General features: G+C 34.4%; 1 protein-coding gene across 4 annotated transcripts in view; it reads right to left on the reverse strand.

The window, feature by feature from the left end:
• The window catches only part of neto1l (neuropilin (NRP) and tolloid (TLL)-like 1, like), an 89,729-nt gene that overhangs the window by 25,434 nt on the left and 41,383 nt on the right, over positions 1–22,912 (reverse strand). For all 4 annotated transcript variants that reach the window (XM_058764644.1, XM_058764645.1, XM_058764642.1 and 1 more), the window contains 2 exons: positions 2,578–2,619; positions 2,351–2,478 (listed from right to left, as the gene is read on the reverse strand). In XM_058764644.1, coding sequence (XP_058620627.1) covers positions 2,351–2,478; positions 2,578–2,619 — 170 coding nt within the window. The remainder of the gene's footprint in view (positions 1–2,350; positions 2,479–2,577; positions 2,620–22,912) is intronic.

Raw genomic sequence — 22,912 nt, forward strand, 5'->3', positions numbered from 1 at the left:
AAAAGGACAAGGGCATATGCTTTTGATTTGTGCCTTTGGAAGGATATCAGATAGAACAAAAATCAATTTCTGAAGCAATAAATCACATTAAACACAAATATTATCACCGAGCCATGGCATAATACAGATTTTTGCTCTCCAGTAAACACTATTGCTATCTAAAGATATACAGGAAATGAAGGCAATTTTTTGCGTTTAGTCATATGGCATAACACTGATCGGTTCCACAGGTAACTTAATAACTCTAAGCAAATTCATCTGTTACAGTTTGAATGTTTTAGAGTTTTTGATGCTAAAATATTTTCTTCTTTCCTGTCTAACATGTGGGGAACATTTAAAAGAAAGAAAGAAAGAAAGAAAAGGAAAGAAAGAAATAGTTTTATTTAGTAAAGACACAATAAATTAAGAAAAAAGTGACAAAAATGTATCATGGTTTCCACAAAAATATTAAGCAGTGTAACTGTTCATAAGAAGAACATTGACAATATTAAGAAAGGTTTATTGAGCTCCAAAGCATATTAGAATGACTTCTAAAGACTGGACTAATGCCTGCTGAAAGTATTTAAAATATTGCAAACTATAAAATATGCTGAATTACCGTATTAGCAAAAAACAATTTTATATTATTATCAAAAAATAAAAACCGTAATTTTAAATCATAATAATATTTCACAATATTACAGTTTTTAATATATTTATGATCAAATAACTGCAGCCTTATTTAGAATAAATGTTTCTCAAAAACATTTAGAAATCTCCAACCCCAAACTTTTGAACATAGTGTATATAGAGAATCAGTTGCATAGGACAATAGTCAATTATACAGTTTAGAATTTTATAGAAGAATATGTGACTGCTAGGGGTGGGCGATAAGACCAAAATTTTATATCACGATATGTGTAATTTTATTTTACGGTAATGATATAGATCACAACATAGTTATTTTTGCTTTAAATAAGATCTTTGTGAAATCTAAATTTTTGATACCATAGGTATCAAAAGTGTCAATATCACAAAAAAACAACTAGCTTAAATAAAAAAATAAAAAAACAACAACAAACAAACAAACAAAAAAACAGAAAACTCAAGTTTACTGAAGTCAAGAAAACAGTCAGTGATTAAATAAGAATAGGAAACTAATTACAAACAATAGGACAAAACAACAGCAACACTAGAACAAATAAATACGAAATGCTACATACATTTTAAAAAGTAATCAAATACATAAAACACGGCATATTCTTTAATGTGTAAATTAAATATATATTTCTTCTAATTAAAGTTACAAAAGTGATTTAGTCAAGAGCAATGCCAGATTTATACTAATTTGTTGTTTGTATAACCTAAATGACAGACAGCAGGAATATTAGACTGCTGTCACTTTAAGAGCTGCCCATATCCATTATACTGTTACATGTGTTTTCTTTCTCAGCTGTTTGCTTTCACTTAAGACCTAAATGACTGTGTTTACGATGATACTTTCAAAGATGGTCATTTTGACACGTACAAGTGTGTGTGTATTTAACTGTTCAAGGCCTGTAAAGCAGCAAAAATAACTCTGTTCAATGCTCCTGCGCTCTCTGAGCAGCGTCTTCATGTGCACGCGCCTCTCTGACAGTGCTTAGAAACAGTCTCTCAGACAGCGTGCGCATATAGCAAAATGAGATCTCTTTAGCAATCAGAATAAAGTCCACTTCCAGACAGCTATGGAAGAAATTTTCCTAAAGAGGGTGCATTTACTTTTCCCCCATTTGGAACAAAAAACTAAATAATAAAAGGGGGAAAAAAAGAGCAGTCTGAGATATTGTTTTTATTGTTACTGCATTACAAAATGGAAAAAGACAAGAGAAAAGAAAACATTAGCCAGTATTTTGTGCAAGTGTAAATAATGCGACCAGGGCAGCTGTAAACTGCTTCCTGACAATAGTGCTCTAATTAAAAAACAAATCTGACCCCAAATAAACTGGACTGTCTGACCTTTTCCACATGAGCACATTCTCTTTGATTCTCATCTGCTATAAAAACAATGGTAGCCCTTGGAGAGCTCATTCTGCTGTATATCAAACAACCAAAAGCTGCCACATTTTTATCCTCAACAGAATTCCACCTAACCGCATACAAATCCGCCCCAAGATGTTTTCACAATGGCCGCATAATGCAAACGACTGCAAAACTGGAAGCCAAACACTGAAGCGTGTTAGGTGGTAACTGCACAGCTTGAGGCAGACACAAGCTGTCATATGTCAGAAACGTGGCAGGCTGGGTAACAGAACGACAACAGGGAAACAACTTGGGTGTTATTAGACAGAGCGGGGGAAGTTGGGACAGGGGCTGACTGCGGGGGACTGACCTTGGAGCGAGGAGGGGCACGGATGTACCACTTGCAGTCCACTGCCTCGGTTTGCAAGGCTTTGCCATCTTTGGTGATCTGCTGCGATTCAATGATGCCTTCAGGTCCTCCCATCTCGAATTCACAAACTGCAGCGGGGGAGACATAAGAAGACAAATTACGAAAAATGGAAAGCCATTAGATGTATTCATATGGAGGATGCTTATAGATGAATGAATAATACCCACGGGGAAGAGGTTTGGGGACTCCTATGTCTTTAAAGTCGGGATCTGAAAAAAAAAAAAAAAAAGGATATTAAAACAGACTTCATTCAGATAACCAATATCCATAAATATTATGCTGTTTTAGATCAACTGAACCATTCAAAGTACAATCGACATGGACATTGAGAAGATATGTGAGCTGATGTTTGATAGCCTCAATAAATATTTGAAATCTTGCTGTTGATGTTTCAAAAATGATGCAGTTCGCAGTTTGAAGTGCATTCTTTCAAAGTGGCATGACCTGGAAGGAATCATTCAATAAACAGTATTCTCATTTCACTCTGTAGAGGCTTGTGAAAAAATGTAGATGTGTTTGGCAAGCTGTCTGTAATGGAGGGGTTTGGGACCCACCTACGGAAAAAACTGTGGAGTTGAGGAGACAAGATGACAGAAAGATTTAGAAGAAAGCAGGAAAGTGTTTGTTTGTATTCCTTCATCACAGTCCAATGAACATGCTTATCCTAAACTTTCATTTAGAATACCACAAAACTCCACATTATTCATCAGTATTCAATATCCACAAAATACTTTTAACAATATAGTCTTCTTTTTCATTTTTGTGGCTCACAAACTAATATTAGGTTCATTATCTCCACCTTCTGGGCTGGAGTGTGAATCTTACTAAAAGAGTGCTGCGGGAATGAGTTCTAAAACACAGAAACAAGTAAGCATTTTTGCACTTTCAATTCCACCGTACAAAAATCAATGGGTTTTGTAAATGGGTTTTTGATTAAATGCCTTAAATAATGTCTGTGGCTCAAAATATTTTTACTTTTTATTCTACAACACAAAATACATCAGTGATACCCTACTCATGAATTTTTTAAGCTTTTATATTTCTGGAAAAAGGTGGTTGTTAACAATTGCATAAATGGGACTACAAAGGTTACTGAGGACATTAAATGTTATCATGCCAAACAGGTATTCATATTCACCAGTACACTTTTACAGCTTTCCTGTGTTTGTACTCATACTCAAGCAAACTCAAACATTCATTTTTTTTTTTTTTTTTTTTTTAAATAATGTCCTGAAGAGTTGTCAGAAGATTAACAGTTGTGGTGTTTAAGTTATGTGATCACAGTGTAGTTTATTTATAGTTTATTTATATGTTTAGCTTTTTACTTTAAGCAAACTTTAGGCTCCAAAATTCATAAAAGTTGTGTTTTTTGTGAAGATTATTATAATGAACGAAATGTGTAAGAACCTTGAACTTTTATTGGTCACACAACTTATTTTCTGCAATAATCCAAAAGCCAACTGAAAAAATCCTATTGACTTTTTATCAAGGGAACCAGAGTTGGCCTTCAACAATCAACAACATCACTGTTCCACTCTAAACAAAATCCCTACGTCAGTAAAAGTTCATACAATAATCTAAATTGCATTGATCATAACTGTTATCCTTAAATAACTTTAAAGAACATTTTAGACGTACACCTGCTGTGAAGCATTATGTAACAGTACTTTCACTGAAATCTCTTCTGCACCCAATTGCTCTCAATTCTTCTCTGAGTAGAATTCCTTCATTTTCAAATGCCCACAGTCTCCAGAGATCCACATTTATTGCAAATACCAGACTCGATTCAACAATAGCGGCTAAGAGCAGAATACCAAATGTGCAAGAAATTATTTTCTCCAACAATACAGTCTCATCTAGCCAAACTTTAAAAACATGGTCCTCATCACTGCAGCTTATTCTGATCAGAAATTGTCCACTTAGACAAGCAAGACATTGTCTGATTGACAAGTAATGCGACTAATAACTCATTTTGTTTGTTTAAGTGCCATTTAAGAGTGTATTTTATCATTATAATAAACTGGATCCATGAGCGTTGTAGAAAAATGAAAAGATCCATAGACTTTTGACCATCTAAAAATATTAAGTACTGATTATTTCACTGGCATATGTCTGAAAACAATACAAAATATGCTAGGCCTGGGAGTCAATACAGATTTTCAGATTAAAAGCAGTACAATTCAGATTCAGTAAACATTCAATTAGAATCTGATTCAGTTTGTCCATGTTTGCTTGCATATGAAAGAAAATTATCTCGGCTAATGCAGTAAATTAAAAAGTAAAAAACTATTGAAAATATTGAAACTATTAAAACTATTGAACTATTCATTCACACAAGAGTCTATATTGGTGATGTCAAAACTGATTCACAACATAAACTGCCATTTTTTGGTGCAATAGCTCCTTTCGGTGAACGGCCTGTGGGTTTGCTGTCTGCCAACATACTTTTTATGTCTCAGCCCTACTCTTCATCCTAACATAAATGAACATATTCTATCATAAGCAGCTTTGTGCTACACATAACTAATAACAGGCAGTTTAATTACTCTCACCCCTCTATGATTAGATTGGCTTATATTTAGTATGGTTGATATTTCGCTCTGTGATCCCCCATTCACTCTGATATTCATACATGGACAGAGACGGTGGCATTTACAGAACTGAATCTCATTGAAGATGACTTCTCTTGGAAAAGACATACACATACATACAAACATGAGTCTGAACCCATTCAGAGAGGACTGAATTGTACCTCAGTTACCTTTACAGGAGAGACTGATTGATTTGTGGATTGATCTGGTGTAAACGGCTAATTTATTTCTCTGTCATTTCATCCTCCTGTGAGCACTTATGTGGGTCACTGTGTGTGTGATTGCAGAGGACACCCATCACTATTATGACATATTCACTCCTATTTTGGAACACAGACACGTGGTTCCTGGCAGTATGAGAGTGTAGGTTATGAAGCAAGACATTTAAGCTACACTTTTGTAGCATTACAAGTCAACTTATAATGTTAGTGAATGTTTCTTACAGCAATTTAGTTGCACAACCATTATATCATACCTTTAAGACTTCTTTATAAATGATCTCTGTTGTGATTGGCTAATCTTTGTGTGATTAATTTGATGGCTTGAGTGTTGTTGGACTCATTTATTAAATAACGTTTTGTTAATTATAATAAGAAAATAAAGAACCATTTTGGGATCCCAAAGAACCATGTTTGTCCTAGTCTGATAAACATTTTAAAGGGGTCATGAACTGAGAAATCAAAATTCCCTTGATCTTTTGACATATAAGAGATTGTTGTGCTATAAAAAGCTCATTGATGAAACATAAAAACAAAAAAACAAAAAACCCACAGTAATTCAGTTGACAAAACACTGCCTATAAACCTCTGTGTGAACGAATCAAGAATTGGACCAATAGTCAATCCCAAACACTGCCTGTGTGAATAAAGCCAGTGTCTTCAACTCTGTCCAAGCATTCTTAGATGAATCCTCTGAAATTCAAAGACTTTTAATCTTTAGCAATATAGCGATCAGCTAAAACAACACTGGAAATAAACTGCATCCTTGTTTTGTTGTAGAAACCAACTGTTACTCTCCTGCACTCAGTTTAATCAAAGGTAGCTGCCACCCTTTATTTCGGTTTACACAGATGATGTGGATCCTTTCTCTTAGCAAGGGAGGGAAGAAACGGCTGCTTGAGTGGAGAAGTGTTATCTGATTGTGCTTGTGTGTCATCCTCCCCATTCTTTATCTGATAATCTCCTGAAAGAGAAGCACCGACACTGTTTACCCACCCACAGCGTAAGCGGCGTGAGCCGTAGGAAAGCCGCTCTCCCCTGTGGATGGGCCGCTGTAGAGTTGAGAACAGGCTTCTGTCCATTCAATTCCCTTTTGCCAGAGATATGACGCCTATTTGAGAGTAAACCTAGGGCAATGGGCTGTCAATCAACATGAGAGAGAATGTGGCTGCTTCCAAACACAGCCAAGATTTATGAACGCTGTAGATCAGTTAGAATATTACCACTTCAAGAATCAATAAGGCATAAGCAATAAAGTAAAGGTATGTGTGTGAAGAGATAGGAGCAAAAGCAACACACTACTATATTTGTGGGTAGATATGGATGGAAAATTCAGAGTGGCAGGAAGTTAATGAAACAATGACCTTCAGGTCAAGAGAGCTGGTTGCCGGACTGATTTATGATTTAGATGTGGCATCATTTAACCCACAAGGTCCAGCAGACCCCATGGGATCAGTCGTCAGCTACAGTCGTGTGTAATACAGGATCCCTCTAAAGGTTATCTTAGGCATCTATCAGCATGAAGAGCGGAGGAAAAGACACTTATATCTCTAAAAGGGAGATAGGAGATATGACAATGAATATGTAAAAAGGATATAGGCCTTCTTTTGTGTGGCAATTCAGCATATTTCCACATATGTACACCGGATAAGTTGTATGATTGTATTTGCTATATAAGATAAAGCCTTTAAAAATATGGACTTGGACTCAACAATACAGGTAAAAAAAAATAATAATAATTTTGCAATCAAATATCCTAAAATAAATAAGTCAGGAGTTGATATAGTGCACGGCCAGAGATATATGTAGATGCCACATTTGACCTCTCCAGACAAGTCGACTCGAACGATCAGTGTCATCATTCACAGTAAAAATCAATGAGTTTTCCAAGACGCCACAACATTACGCAGTCTCTGATTGTAAAAACCGCTGAGATTTAAATTTCCGAAGAAATTAGATAGCCTTTAACAGGTGAGAATGTGCTGTTTTGTGTCGGTTAGTATGTATTAATGAAATAATGCAGGTTCTAAAACTATGACGTTTTGATCTTGTGTTAGTAAACACCTTCATCTTCTTGTTTTGTGTTTAGTTTAGCAAAATCATCTGTGATAGATATTCATATATGCGGATAACTACAGTTGCAGATATGCAGTCTTGCTCTTGAGTGTTCACACACTGGCTTTGACCATTCTAATATGGCTTACATATAGCGGCCCACAGAAACAGGCACTAATGAGGCATCTATGTATAAATATCTACAGTGCACGTCTATGTATATACAGTATAAGGATGATAAGATTGATCAGATCACTACTCTTTGAAGTGTGCTTATATATATTTATCTATTTATATAATATAAGGCAGTGGTTCCCAACCTTTTTTTCATGTCCACGTACACATATGGTAATCTGAGCCCCCCCCCGAACATTATATTTATACACGCCCATACGTTTTATCGCCCAGCCCTACCTCAAAGTATATCTGCTCCCGCACCCCCGCTGTGAACTCTGGCGTGCCCCCCAGGTTGGGAATCACTGATATAAGGTTATACTATGTAAAACTGATATATCAAATTATATTTATTCCTGTGATTTTGGTGTTCAAGAAACATTTCTTATTATTACCAACGTTGAAAATTTGGCTGCTTAATATTTTTAAATGATTTTTTAGGATTCTTTGATGAATACAAAGTCCAAAAGAACAGCATTTATTTGAAATAGAAATATTTGTAATATTACAACTGTCTAATTAATTACTAATTACTAATTAAAAATCTGTTTCACAATATTTTTATACATTATTAATCATTCTCACTGGCTGTTGTACTATATAAGCACACTTCTCACTACTGTGCAGTGACTGAACATATACATTATGTTCTGATTTAAAAGTGTCTCCATACTTATCAGTGTCATGACAGTCAATGGACTCAGTCACTCAACAAGTGCAATTAAGATTCTGTATAAAAACACTGTGAAACATATTTTGTTTAAGGTAAATGCTGATTGGTTTCTCAATATGGAGAAATAAACCTCACTATGTTTTTAACTGCATTCATTTATGATCAGTGATTCTAGACTGTGGACTGCTAATTGGTGACCTCTGCTATAGAATTTTTTTTTTTTCAAAATAAATATAACCAACCAACATTAGAACTAAAATGAGATAATTATCAAAGTGTTCAAGTGTTCCCAGAAGGATTCGAGATCCAAAATGCATCAGATAATGGAACGATAACTGTTTTGACTTTATACAACACAAACGCAGAGGAAAAATATACACTTCCACAATACAATTCCAAACCCATGTACACACACACATGCACCATTGTCTTGATTTACTAGGGAATTTGCACACCCAACATAAATCCTGCAGATATTTTTCACAGTTATAAAGCACTGTGAGAGGACAATATGGAAGCTGTAAATCCTCCCACACTGAAACCATGACCTCTGTAAACAACATCCTCAGTATCCTAAGCAGGCATAATCTGGCTAAGAGGAAGCAGTATTATATAGCATTTCTTGCCTCGTCTGTCATCAATGGAAGTGTGTGTGTGTATATATGTGTATGCATGCACAGAATACTTCCAGATTCCCTCAGTGCTTGTGTGCAGCCTTGGTTTGTAAACCAAGGCTTAGACTATAATCTTTTGAAGCTTACAGTATTTACCCATAACAACCTAGAGGAGATTTATATTTCTTCAGCCTCGGAAATTGTGCCTGCCAGGAGAGCCGTGAACTGTGTGAGGAAGCAAGTCTCTTAAGAATACACATACATAAATGTAACGCTCAGTCAATGCAATATCAAAGACGTGTCAAATGCTTACGGTATGTTCAAGTCTTTTTGTTAAATTCGTACTTATGTGTCGTAATCAAGACACTTTGGTCAGAGTAAGATGGTGATAAATATATATATATATATTAACTCTACTTCTACAAAATGATTAATAAAGAACATGCATCAGGTGTGTTTTTGCTTTTTTATGTTATTATTTAATTCATAAAGGTGCTGTAAATGAATGGTCATATATTCTATCGTAATTGTACAGTACTATCATCATTTTATTTATTAATTATTAAAAAAATTAAGAAACAATTTAAATACAAACATTTACATAGACAAATACATATGCACTTATCCTTCCGAAAACACATTTTAAAGGGGTACAGATTAATAAACCAAAAAATGTTATCCAAATAACACAGTACTTTCGTATTTTTTATATTTTTTAATTGTAGTTTTATTGTAAGTAAAAAAATACTACAAATACAATCATTTATTATATATTTAATTATTTATTTATTATATATAGTTTGATTATATTTGATTATATATTATATTTTATTTTTAATATACATTATAAATTATTTATTTATTATATAATTTCAGCAAATTTACAGTCAATGCAGACACCGCATGTTTGACGTGTTTTCTCAAATTCCATGTTTCCCACTCATAATTACGACTTGGTGGTGGTGTTCATGTACTGTACATTCAGCTCAACTCATAAATATATGATCTTTCTGACATGATTTGAACACACCATTACTGCGTGACTGACTTTCATTTCCATGGATAAAGAGTTCTTGAGAGCATCAGCGCAGCATCCTCCTGTCTTTAAAGCAAACTGACATGCGGGATAATTGGCAGACATTCAAACATCATCTCATACCCAAAAGAACACATACAAGAGTGTATAAATTGCTTTTAATTTCAGGGTGTTCATAATAGCGGTTATGCGAGCTCTCTATGTTCCTGAATGCCTCAGTAAGCCAATCCAGATGATCCAATTGTGGAATTGCTCCTGAAAAGACTATATTTCCCACCGGCCTCATTTCCCTTCCTCTGCTTCCAGGTGACATTTAAATAAGCAACTGATTAATATCTTCCAAAGTGCTAAATTGGTAGATCAAACTAATGAATGAATCCAATTAATCTGCCAATCCCCAGCTGGAGGCGGAACCATATCCTCTCTGCTCTGCCAGTTTCATGCTCCACTGTCTTATCGGAGTTGCCTGATGGCACATGCCGCAACCTGCCACATAAATGCAAGCATGCACACATAAACACATGAGACTCTCTCTCACACAGAGACATTCGGAACAGCATACTGGCGTATTATTCTTATTCATCTTGTTGTGTATAGTATGTTGTGCACAGTATTGAATTTTCCAGCACAGAATACCCTGATGACCTATGACATTTTCCAAAATATCTACAGCAGAGAATAACATTTTCTGCAATGCAATGTGCTTGGCATGACCTTCTATTTCCAGTTTCCAGTTTTAGCATCTCTTTTTGGTTTCATTATTTGATTTCACGGCCAAAAGTTACATGTGTGTGAATTAAATTGTAAATCCATAATAATATAAGAAATGCATAGAACATTAAACAAGGCAAACTGACTTTTATTTACAAGATGATTGCATGATAATTGGATGCAGCTCACATGCAATTAAAATGAAGACGTGACAACTACAAATACAGTGTATACTGTCCATGAAATAGCATGCTAATTCCACTGCAAACATGACCAAAAGTTAAAACCAAAATTATATTAGTGCCTATAGCATATTCTGCTTTCTATAGTCCATTTTTTTTGTGTATATAATTTATATATTCTCTACAATACCATTTAAAAGATTGGAGTAAGAGTCAGTTTTTTAATGAAATTAATAATTTTATTTAGTAAGCAGACATTAAATTGATGAAAATTTATTATAATTTTATAAAAGATTTGTATGGCAAATAAATGCTATTCTTCAAAGAATCCTGAAAAGAAAAAAAAGAAAAAAAAAAAATATATATATTTTTTTTTCACCAAATCAGCATATTAGAATTTCATATACTATGAAAGCTCATTTCCGCAACTGAATAATAAAAAATAAAAATAAAAAAGGTAATTGCAACTTTTTCTCTCATAATTCTGCCTTCTCACATTTGTGAGTTTACATCTTGCAATTCTGACTTTTTCTCAGAATTGTGAGATATAAACTCGCAACTGTGAGAAATGGAGTCAGAATTGTGAGATATAAACACAATTCTGAAAAATGAAGTCAGAATTGTGTAATATAAACTCGCAATTGCGAGTTACTAAATCAGGATTGTGAGACATAAACTCACAATTCTGAGAACATATCAGACTTTTTTTCTCCTAAGAACTTTATAACTCGCAATTTTTCAAGTTTCAAATTTATTCCAGGAATACATGGCCTCTCGGCCCATAGTTCCACAAAATCATAATGACATGGCAGATAATCTTTTCTTCATTCCATGATATATACAATGCCAATCTCCATGCATACCCGAATCACAAACGCTTGACACATCAATACAAACATTACCAACAAGAACAAGATCACCAAAGTATTTCTTACGCAAATCTGTGTGGAGACAGTCGAGAGACTTGAGCACGAAAACGCTGAACTTCGGGAAAGCCATGAGCACATGGAAAATCAGAAAAGACGGGATAATCTAGTATTTTATGGCATCCCGGAGTCAGATTGAGAAACAATTTGAAGAAAGTGAGAAAAAGGTGCAGGACCATGTTAACATGAAAGTGAACATCTTGATCTCAATCTCTCGAACTCCCGATTGAATGCGCTCACCGTGTTGAAAGAGATCACCTGGAAGAGCGAGGCCGGTGGCGGTCCGTTTCAGCAGGTGGAAGGATAAGGAAGAGATTCTATAGAAAGTACAACAGAAAGCACGGGAATGGCGTGAACGAAGTAATACGGAAGATGATGGAATAAATGGCCGAATTTGGGTGTCGGAGGACTTTAGTGCTCGGGTGAGTGAGATACGGAGAAAGCTGGTTAACTACATGCAAACTCTACGTCAAAATCAACCAAATATACGGATGTCACTTCGTTTTGATAAATTACTTGTGGACGGTAGAGTTTTTACCTATGACACCGAGTCTGTGTCTGTGGTTGAAATTGGATTGAACAATGAAGGAACATCTCGTTTAAGGTAGGACGATGGCCTCGGCCCAAATGAACACAATGTTCAAGGGTTAAAGACTAAAGTCAATAGTCTTTATAGTGAGTAATAGTGAGTTATTGGACACATTGCGGGGAAACTCTATTATTTGTTTGAGTGAAGTTTGGTTACAAGATGAGTTTTGTCATTTATTGGCTGATTATACATGTTTTTGTCTTGTGCATAAGCGTGTGTCAAATTTTGGTCGTAATATTGGAGGTATCTTTGTTTATGTACATGATTCTATTGTGAAATATTTTTCTTGGATTTGTGAAGCAACTGACTGCATATTTTTATATTCCGACAAAAAGAGTGGATTATTTAACATTGATCTTACTTTTACTTGCATCTTCCCTGAGGGATCTAGTTCATATAGAGATGAGAAAAATGGTTTTAGTTCTTTGGAAAATTAAATTCTAGATGTGTTAGATTAAGTTGGAGAAGATGTAAAGTTAATCATTGCAGGGAACTTTAATGCTAGAACTGGTAATGAATGTGATTACATTGAGTGTGATGATTCTGAATATATAGCATGTGGTAGTTATTATAGTAATGATCATTTTGAAGAGTATAGAAAATCAAAAGATAAGGTTGTTAATACATTTGGGCGCTGTCTTTTAGATATGTGTTGTAATTTAAACATTCATTTTGTAAATGGAAGAATTGGGAAAGATATCGATGGAGAGTTTACATTTATGTCAGCAGCTGGATGTAGTGTGACTGATTATTTTATTATATCCAGTGAACTCTTTACATATGTTAAAGATTTTGAGATTTTATATGTAGATATATCTCATCACTTCCCACTATCATATACCATGAGGGGTTAAGTAGTGTTGAATCAAGGACAAAAATGCCGAAAAATCACAGTGAAGATTTAAATGGGGAACTAATGGTGAGAGGCAGTTTTTGCAAAGATTATCTTATTTACTGAATGGAAACTTTTTAGGTGGATTTTTTACTGCAGTGGAAGAAGATACTAACATAGCAGCTAAGATGTTGACAGACTGTTTACATGAAGCATGTAGATTTCTAATTAAAAAGTCTATATTTAAAGTTAATCAACCACAGTGGTGGGATGAAGATTGTTCATTTCAGACATCTGTAAAATATAGTGTTTTAAATCCATTTAGAAGAACAGGGAATGTAGAGACTATGGACAATTATATTCTTGAGAAACGAAAATTAAAAAAAAAAATGTAATAGAAAAAAAAAACAGTATAATTTAAATGTTTTAGTCAATATACTACAGGAAAACATGAAAACACAGCAGCTGTGGAAGAAAATGAAAAATTAAGGAAGGTCTAATAATATACCGTCTAACAATATCGAACATGATAAGAGGCTAGAATATAAGTTATTATCTGATTCAAAATTTAATATAGATGCTGACTTTGAAAACTTTGTCACAGATTGTGTAAATAATCATGAAGTTGCATAATTTAATGAAGATGAAATTTTAGATAGTAGTATTACTTATAATGAGATTTTTAAAGCTATTATGTCAATGAGTAATGGAAAGGCCCCTGGACCAGATGGTATGGTTACTGAGATGCTGAAAGCTGCATCACATATGTTATGTCCTATAATGCTCTCTTTATATAACACAATATTAGATACAGGGGACTTCCCAGAGATTTGGTGTGAGGCTGTGATTTGTCCGCTATACAAGAATGGTGATAAAAATGATGTAGGAAATTATAGGGGGATCTTCTCGTTGCTTAATGTGTTTGGTAAAATACAAAGGTCTTGAACTGGAGATTAGTATCTTATGTAGAAGTAAATAATATGTTTTATGAAGAACAGGCAGGGTATAGGTCAGGTTATTCTACAATAGATAATATTTTTATTTTACAGTCAGTGGTTCAGAAATATATTACAAAGCAAAAAGGAAGGATGCATTGTATATTTATTGATTTTTCTAAAGCTTTTGACAGTGATCAGGATAATATTTTGTATTTCACTCTTATTAAGAATGGCATTGGTGGAAAAGTTTTTAGTGTATTGAGATCTATGTATTATAAACTTAAATCATGTGTGAAAGGAACCAATGGTCTAACAGAGTATTGTGGCTGCACCATTGGTGTAAGACAGGACTGCATGGTGAGTCTACTTTTGTTTATTCTTTTCTTAAATTAATATATAACAATGTTGACGAAAAATTGTAAAGGTATTCAAATTGAAAGTATCACAGAAGTACAGACCTTGTTATATGCTGATGATATGGCTAATATAGCAGATACAATTGGAGGGTTACAGAAACAGATTGAACAGCTGGAAAAATTTTGCAATCTTTATGGTATGAGAGTGAATTTGAGTAAAACGATAATTATGGTTTTTAGAAGAGGGGGCTCTCTAAACATGGATGAAAAATGGTATTTTGTTGGTGAACAGATTGAAGAGGTTAATTGTTACAAATATCTGGGTATGTGGTTTACACCAAAATTGTCATGGTGGAAAACCCGACAACATTTAACAAGCCAAGGCAAGAAAGCAATGCTTTCCTTGCTAAGGTTTGTTCGTAAACATAAACTCAGCTGCAATCAATCCTTGTATTTGTTTGATCCAAACTGGTCTCATAAAAATACGTACCTCTGCGCACTTTTTGTGCGACACCGCTTTACGTTTCGCCGCATTTTCAAATAGAAATGTCCACTGAGTGGCGCTAAAACACAGGTTCAATATGTGAACCCTGGCACGTTTTTATTACATAGATATTGGTACGTATTGCTGTTTTTTTATTACGTTGCTTCAGATACGTATTGTGGCGGTTCAGAATTCAAATATCCGGGGACTGTCGCTAAAGGTTAATGCTCTATCGTGTTGGAAATATGCCCTACACCAAATCCAGCCCTAAACCTACCCGATAGTGTTAACAAATGCAAAACTGATATAAAAACATATTAGCTGATGCAACTGTGCCATTTGAACTTCCTTTTATGCAGATTTTAACTGTTTTGTCGAACCGTAATTACATGGGATTCGAATCGGTGCTTCTCGTCTCCTAAGTCCGTGTCCGTCTCCGTACTCCGTGAGCTACCGAACAAACTTATCATCTATGAAAACCCATAGATATAAAGCTGGATGTGTGCGATGCTAACGAAAGTATCAGTTTTCAAATCTCCCAGCATATTAATATTGTTTTGAAGTCATAGCATGATATTCTTCAAGTAATTGTGCGAAAATTACGCTTTATTAATCGCAACTCTGTAAATTTGTGTGAAAGTGTTCATTTATTCTGGAAACTGCATTGATATGTACTTATTGGTACGTATTTCATGTCACGCTAAAAAGTGCACCCAGGTACGTAAATGCCATGAGACCAGGTAGATTTGATCGCATGGTCGCACCTATACTTTATTATGGATCTGAGATATGGGGTTTTGAACCAGTGGAGTGTATTGAAAATGTTCAGGTATCTTTTAGTAAAAAACTCGTGTGAGCAATGTAGCTGTCTTGGGTGATTTGGGTAGATTTGTATTTTCCACTTCTTATATGAAAAGATGTACGATGTATTGGATAAACTAGTGTCTATGTCTAATCATCGTTATCCAAGAAAATGTTTTAATATGCTTTTTCAATTAGGTAGTAGAAAGAAGGTAGAAAAACACATAACTTGCAATTGCGAGTTTATATCTCACAATTCTAAGAACTTATTTCTTGCAATTACGAGTTTATAACCCGCAATTCTGACTTTATAACTCGCAGTTGTGAGTTTATATCTCACAAGTCAGAATTGCGAGTTTATGGAACTCTGAGAAAAAGTTAGAATTGTGAGATAAAAAGTCACACACTTACCTTTTTTATTTTTTATTCAGTGGTGAAAACAGCTTCCATAATATACAGTATATGAAGCACATTAGAAAAGAGAATTCACCAGTCACTTTGATAGAGAGAGAGAGAGAGTGAGTTAGTGCAAAACAGACCTAATCAGTCATTAGTGATGATATTTACTTGAGAGTTCATCAGAATCTAAAAGCCGTTCCAAGCTCTACCAGAGTGTGACTTTGGCAAAGATTCGTGGTTTGGATTGTGCGGTTGATTTCCGGCTCGGCACCCAATAGTCAACTGTGCTTTCAAATAAGCAAGATCAAATGTTTAAGACAGTTTCCAAATCATCACACTAAATTACATCAAACCCTCACTGCTACATTTACAAGAACCATAACAAGTGTCTTTCGCCGCATTAAAACTGCATGCAGCAGAAGTGGGAACGCTTTTGGCTCATTTTACTCCACATCTCACTGGGGCTCAGCTTTATTGCTTTCGACAGAGTGACTCCACATCAGAAGAAAATAGGTGTCCTCCCTGTCATTGATCAAGCTGTTAATTTAGCAGGAAAGTGCTGGAGGGGGCCATAGTTTGGCATTCCTATTTCCCAGAGTGTAGCTGAGGACACATATTGTGTCTTATACCGATCAATACCGTCCACCTTTCACTACTCGGAGAGAAACTCTGACGAGGCAGTTGTTCACACGCTGACGTTTTGTTTAAATAAATGCTTTCCAATAGCCGCAATAAACACTGCTCACATTGAGCTATTCATGCAATAAATCAGCACTATACAGTAGAGCTCTTTCATTGTAGTAATCGTGGAAGCCTGGGACAGAGCCGAATCTCAAATGTGATTTTGAAAAGAGGTAATTAGAGCATCAGAATGCACTTCGAGACTTTGTACTCCACAGAGAGCTTTCATTTTCGCTGATTCGCTCACTTCAAATATGACAACAGGCATGTAAGTTATGCATGCAGACATCTGCAACAAATGAACACGCTTCAAATGCCTAACAGACAGGCTTATAATACCCCTAATACGCAAAAATAATCCCAAATCCTTTGTTTGAAAAGTTGAAACGGAGTATAAAGATTCATCTTCACAGGAGCTGCTGATGTGTTCCATTGAGAGTTTGTTGATATTAAAGTACCAGAATCCCTTTGCCGCGCAACTTGTGTGCTAATGTCAGACTCTCTATTGCGGATTGATGTGTGGAATTTAAAACGGACTTGATTAATTGAGTGTTTGTGCAAGAGGTTTTAAGCTGCTCTGGAAGACTGCCGCGCTTGGCTCTGGTAAACAGAAGGCTTTCTCTCAGAGTATGTGTTTGTCTTCAGAGAGGGCACCGCCTGACTTACTTAACTCCACTGTGCTGCCGAGCGTTTGCATCGCTCCACGCTTCCTCACATAGTTGAACAAAGCCAAATGTTTTCAGAAATCATCAAAATAGTCAAAAAGAATTTTAAGATCCACTAAAGGTGACAAGCTCTAGGTCTGAGCACAGAGACAACAATAATTGTGTTTAAAACTGAGAATCTTTATTAGGGTGATGGCAATAATCCTTGTCATATGCTGAATATCATTTACCTAAATTGGTGCTCCAGTCAAAATTGACCAGCCTTTTTTTTTTAAAGAAGAAAATTACAAAAGAGAAACTGACTGGTTCATTCACTGATTCATTGATTGATTGTAAACTAATCATTTTTGACTGGGAATGCCACAAGTTTAACAAGTTTGGGGGGGGGGGGACCCCAAGAAAACAAACAATTATCAAGTATATTATAAAAATACCAAACACATTTTTGATAAGTTGTTATACCCTGTGTAAGCAAAGTCAGCAAGTTTTAGCCAAATGTAAAAACACTAACTTTTCTTTTTTTTTTTTTTTTTCTATATATTGATTTAAACTAAATTCTGTCGACAAAACTAGAAAACACCACAGAGAATATATCTAAATAAATAAATGAACAACAGTAGAAGTTGACTATATATTAGCAGTGCTGCATAGATGACTGACATATTTTAGTCTATTACTGATTCCCATGCAAATTACATGATGAACTTGTTAACTTGAACTTGTTATGTAATATACTGAACTTGTTTATCACATTGATTTAAATAGGATGATCTTGTACCAAACTGATCTATAATAGGAAAAGAGAGAACAAGAAAGAAAGAGATCAACAACATGAAGTGCAATAAACATTAGTCTTTATTATATTATGGTTTCCTAAACTGAGCTTCATGAAGGAACTGCAGGGGGTTCGTAAATGAATAGAAAGCTAATAATTTATTAAATCATAAAAATGTCAAATGAAATTCAACTAACTAACCAACTAACTAACTAAATAAAACAATTACTAGAAGACTTTACGAATGTTTTTAATTGGCTTTGTTTTAGAAAAGAAAATTTAAAAGGTAAAAAGGAAGAATTAGATATAATCGCTAAATTATGAATAATTTACTGCCATTGTGTGAATAACGTGATAAATAAAAAGGTAATGGTAATCCGATTATGAGTGTTTTTTTTTTTTTTCTTTTACAGGTAATCCAGATTTTATATATATATATATATATATATATATATATATTAGTCAAACCAGAGCAGTGAGCTTTCTGTTGTCTTTCTATAGCAGCCAAAAACTGCTTATAACCGACAATTAAGTGCATCGTTCCTCCTTCCTCCCTGTCCACTCTCCAGCTCTAATCAAAACATTTAATCTTGCCCAATTTAGCGAGTCAATGCGTCAGAATTGAGTTCGCCGAATGCTGTGGGTAAATGTGCAGCAAACAGTTCCTGATAAGATCAATTCATGCAACAAATGAATAAACTGCTGCCGTTAATTTGTGCGCGGTGTGCCAGACATGCAGATGCTTATTTCACCGAATGCATTAACCTGTAAAAATAGGCCTGCCTCAATTAAACACAAATATCACCATCTCGGAATGAAAAACTACATTGAGACACACTCTTGACGTCAACGGCTGACAATGTTGAAGCTGTATAAAAGCAAGAAGGCTCGTTCAAAGGCGTCGTTTTAGACACTGTCAGTTAAAACACAAACAGCCCAATTATGCTTCACTAAACCTACTGTCAAAATAAATAAAGTGCTTCACTATAAAAACTATTTATAGAAGCAGGCTTATGTTTTCAATCCATCTGCTTTGAAACACAATTACACGCTACACTCACCCATCTCTGAACAGAATGTCAGCTTATGTTTTTCTTTTCAAACAATTTGATGAAGCTCAATAAATGGTGTAATGGACCGTGACCAGGTGGTGTCATGCTGCTCATCATTAAATAATGGAATATCACAGCACTTTAATACAACCTCTCATAACCCGCCTCATAAATTGTCATTGCAAAAGTGTCCTACATACCAACACAAACACATGCATGAAGATAAAATGGGTTTTGACTCAGCCTCATGTCATTCCAAACGCATATGACTGACTTTCTTCAGTGTAACATGAAAGAAGACATTTTGGAGCAAGCAGAAGAACGTTGCCTTTTCCCTGCAACCGAAGCTTTCCGGTTCAGTAAAGGATGCAAAAACACCATTAAAGTATCAGAAATGTGGACTGTACAATTCTTGACACAATATTCCAAGTTTTAATAAGACATGATAGCTTTGTGTGACAAACCCTCTTTGGCACATTTATGAGAGTTTATTGAGAAGTATCCAAACCAATTAGGAAAATAATAAAACATTGTTTAAATGAATCATTTGATCTGGTTCACAATGCAAAACTGAATGATTTGTTCACAGAAGTGTTAAAGTATTTTAGTATTATTTATATACTAATTCATTTGAATTAGCTGCTTTTATATTGTCATGTTTAAACTAAACTAATTTATTTATTTTTAAATATTACTATTTAGCGGTAATATATTTTTAAGTTAAATTTTAGACATTTTCATACTTCAACTCATTTTATTTTAGTTGCCAAGGCAATATTATTATTTTTTTATGTTTAAAGTTTTCATTCAATATTTTATATTTTATCTAAACTTTATTTTAATTAATAAAAATGAAATTAATTAAAACATTTTTGACGGATTATCATACAAAGCTATTATATGACTTTAGAAGACTGATGGTTTTAATGACTATTTTGTGTCTCTTTGATGCTTTAAAAACAAAATAAAAATAAAATAAAAATTAATTGAAAAATTAACTCTTTATCAAATTGGCATCATGTTGAAGTATGAAAATTCCTAAAACTAAAACCAAAATAAAAATAAATTACAGTTAAATAAAAATATATTAAAAACCTTAAAAATGACAAAAACATTACTTGTGGATTATTGTGATGTTTTAATCAGTTGTTTGGACTTTCATTCTGACGGCACCCATTCACTGCAGAAGGTCCATTGGTGAACAAGTGATGTAAAGCTCAATTCCTCTAAATCTGTTCTGATGAAGAAACAAACTCATCTTGAATGGCCTGAGGATAAATATTTAGCATATTTTAATGTTTGAGTTAACTATTCCTTTAAATGGGTTTTGGTCCATGCATGGAAATGCATGGAAAATAAAACAACTGGTAACACTTTATTTTAAGGTGTCCTTGTTACACATATTACATGTACTTACTATTAAAATAACAATTAATTATGCATAATTGCATGCAAGTAACCCTAAACCAAACCCTAACCATATAGTAAGTATATGTAGTTAATTAATATGACTCTGTACTTAAATGTGCAATTACTCTGTAACAAGAACGCCTTAAAATAAAGTGCAACCAAACAACCATCTACACTGTTCATTTATTTTCTAAGGAAAAATGTCACACAGGTTTAGAATGACACAAGTAAATGATTTTAATGTTTGAAATATCCTAACTCTTTAAGCACACAGTCTTGCTTGATTCTCAACTTAACAGGTTCTGCTAAAAACTCAATATATCTTTGAGACAAGAGGGTATGATCTCTGGGCAGTTACTTTCTGAACAGGAACGTGATGAAAAAGATAATTCACTACTTAGAGAGAGAAGAAGAGCTCTGTTCTCACAGTTTTTCGAAACAGTGTTGATCAAAAGTTCAATGCACAGGCCTGGTGCAGGTCTTCACTTCTCAAAAGTTTGATTTAGATCAAAAGAGCGGCTTTCACACATTCCTCCATCCAACTGTGGACTGCAGACAGATTTATCAATAAACTCAGATTCAACTGACGTCCAGAGCAGGATTCATGGCTCAGCACAGCCGAAGCAGTGCACAGAGGATGAGTCAATCACAATCTGGATACACTATGAAAACACTGCCCTCAGTGTACTGTTTTATTCATTTCATCTGTTTTATTTAGACAAGACATTTCTGTTTCAAAGTTTTTGGACTCAAAGATGTCTGATGGTGAAGCAGCTTGAAAATGGACATTTTGGCAAAATTATACCATAAGGTTTTCACTATATTCATTAAATATGAATATTTAGCTTAATCTGGCCAAAAGCGGTCCATTCAGAATGAATGTCTATTGATTTACAAAATCACTCACAGCAAATCCCTATTTACCTCAGAATGCAAAATAAAATAGTTCTGATTAATGTTATGTTGTTATAAATCCTGCAACTAACTAAACATTATAATGCCCTGAAATATATATTTTAATATATATTTGAACATGTTTAATCTGCTATAAATAATATAAAATAATACACTATTTTTAAAAAAGGGAAAATGTACTGGTAATATTCTGACAGGACATAATCCTGTAAAGTCATTTCCACAAAAAAAATAATAAATTAAATAAATAACTAAATAAACAAAATATCCTTCAAATTAATACAGTACATTGTGCTTTTGTTTTACAGTGTGTGTGTGTGTGTGTGTGTGTGTATACAGTATATATATATATATATATATATATATATATACATATAATCTGTAATATAAATTTGTATATATGGACAGAAAAAAGTTTCGGTAACACTTTAGAATAGGGAACACTTATTCACTATTAACTACGACTTTTCCCTCAATAAATTCCTAATTTGCTGCTTATTAATAGTTAGTAAGGTAGTTGTTAAGTTTAGGTATTGGGTAGGATTAGGAATGTAGAATAAGGCATTAATATGTGCTTAATTACTACTAATAAATGGCCAATATTCTAGTAATATGCATGCTAATAAGCAACTAGTTAAGAGACCCTAAAATAAAGTGTTTCTTATATTGCTGTATGACAAATGATTTACTAGAAAATGAAGAAAATAAAGACTAAATGTAGTCTGAAAAAATCATTCATATACTGTATGTTTTGTTCAGATTTTATAACACTTTTCAGCCTGAGTGCTCCGGCTGGAGGCATTTTTGTTGGTAACCACATATTACCAGGCATAAATGACTGAATTAAGCCACTGCTGTAAACATTATTGCTATATATGCAACAGCAGTGACTGAATTCAGTCATTTATATAGCAATAATGTAGACAGCAGTGGCAGAATTCAGTCATTTACGCTCATCTGTGGCATTTACAATGCACTGAACAAGCGAACAAGCGAGTATTTTTAGGCACAGCATACATCAAGAGTGTAAATACAGTAATCCTCTGATGCTTGTGTTGCCGATGCACCTCATAAGTTCAGCGCTGTGGGGACATGACGATAGATGATGTTGTGCTGACGCTTCAGACATGAGACATCCCTATAGCAACCGCTGTAGATACTGTATGCCGGATATCGACAGCGCTGCTTGAACAAACAAATCTGATTTCATCACTTACAGAATGACAGTCGGTAATAAAGTTTAGAAAAACAAATTGTATTTACGTGCAGTGTGAACAAAGCCAAGGAGAGTAAGGTGGCGAAATCAACAAGATATCAGTCTCACTCACGTTGCATTTCTCAGAGGCGTCTTATCATTAAAGAAGGCAGAACAATAGCTCATTTTGAGAGCCTGACACATCAGAAACAAATTTCAATAGATTTCCT

This window comes from Onychostoma macrolepis, chromosome 24 (genome assembly GCF_012432095.1).
Source record: "Onychostoma macrolepis isolate SWU-2019 chromosome 24, ASM1243209v1, whole genome shotgun sequence".
Classification (NCBI taxonomy): Eukaryota; Metazoa; Chordata; class Actinopteri; order Cypriniformes; family Cyprinidae; genus Onychostoma; species Onychostoma macrolepis.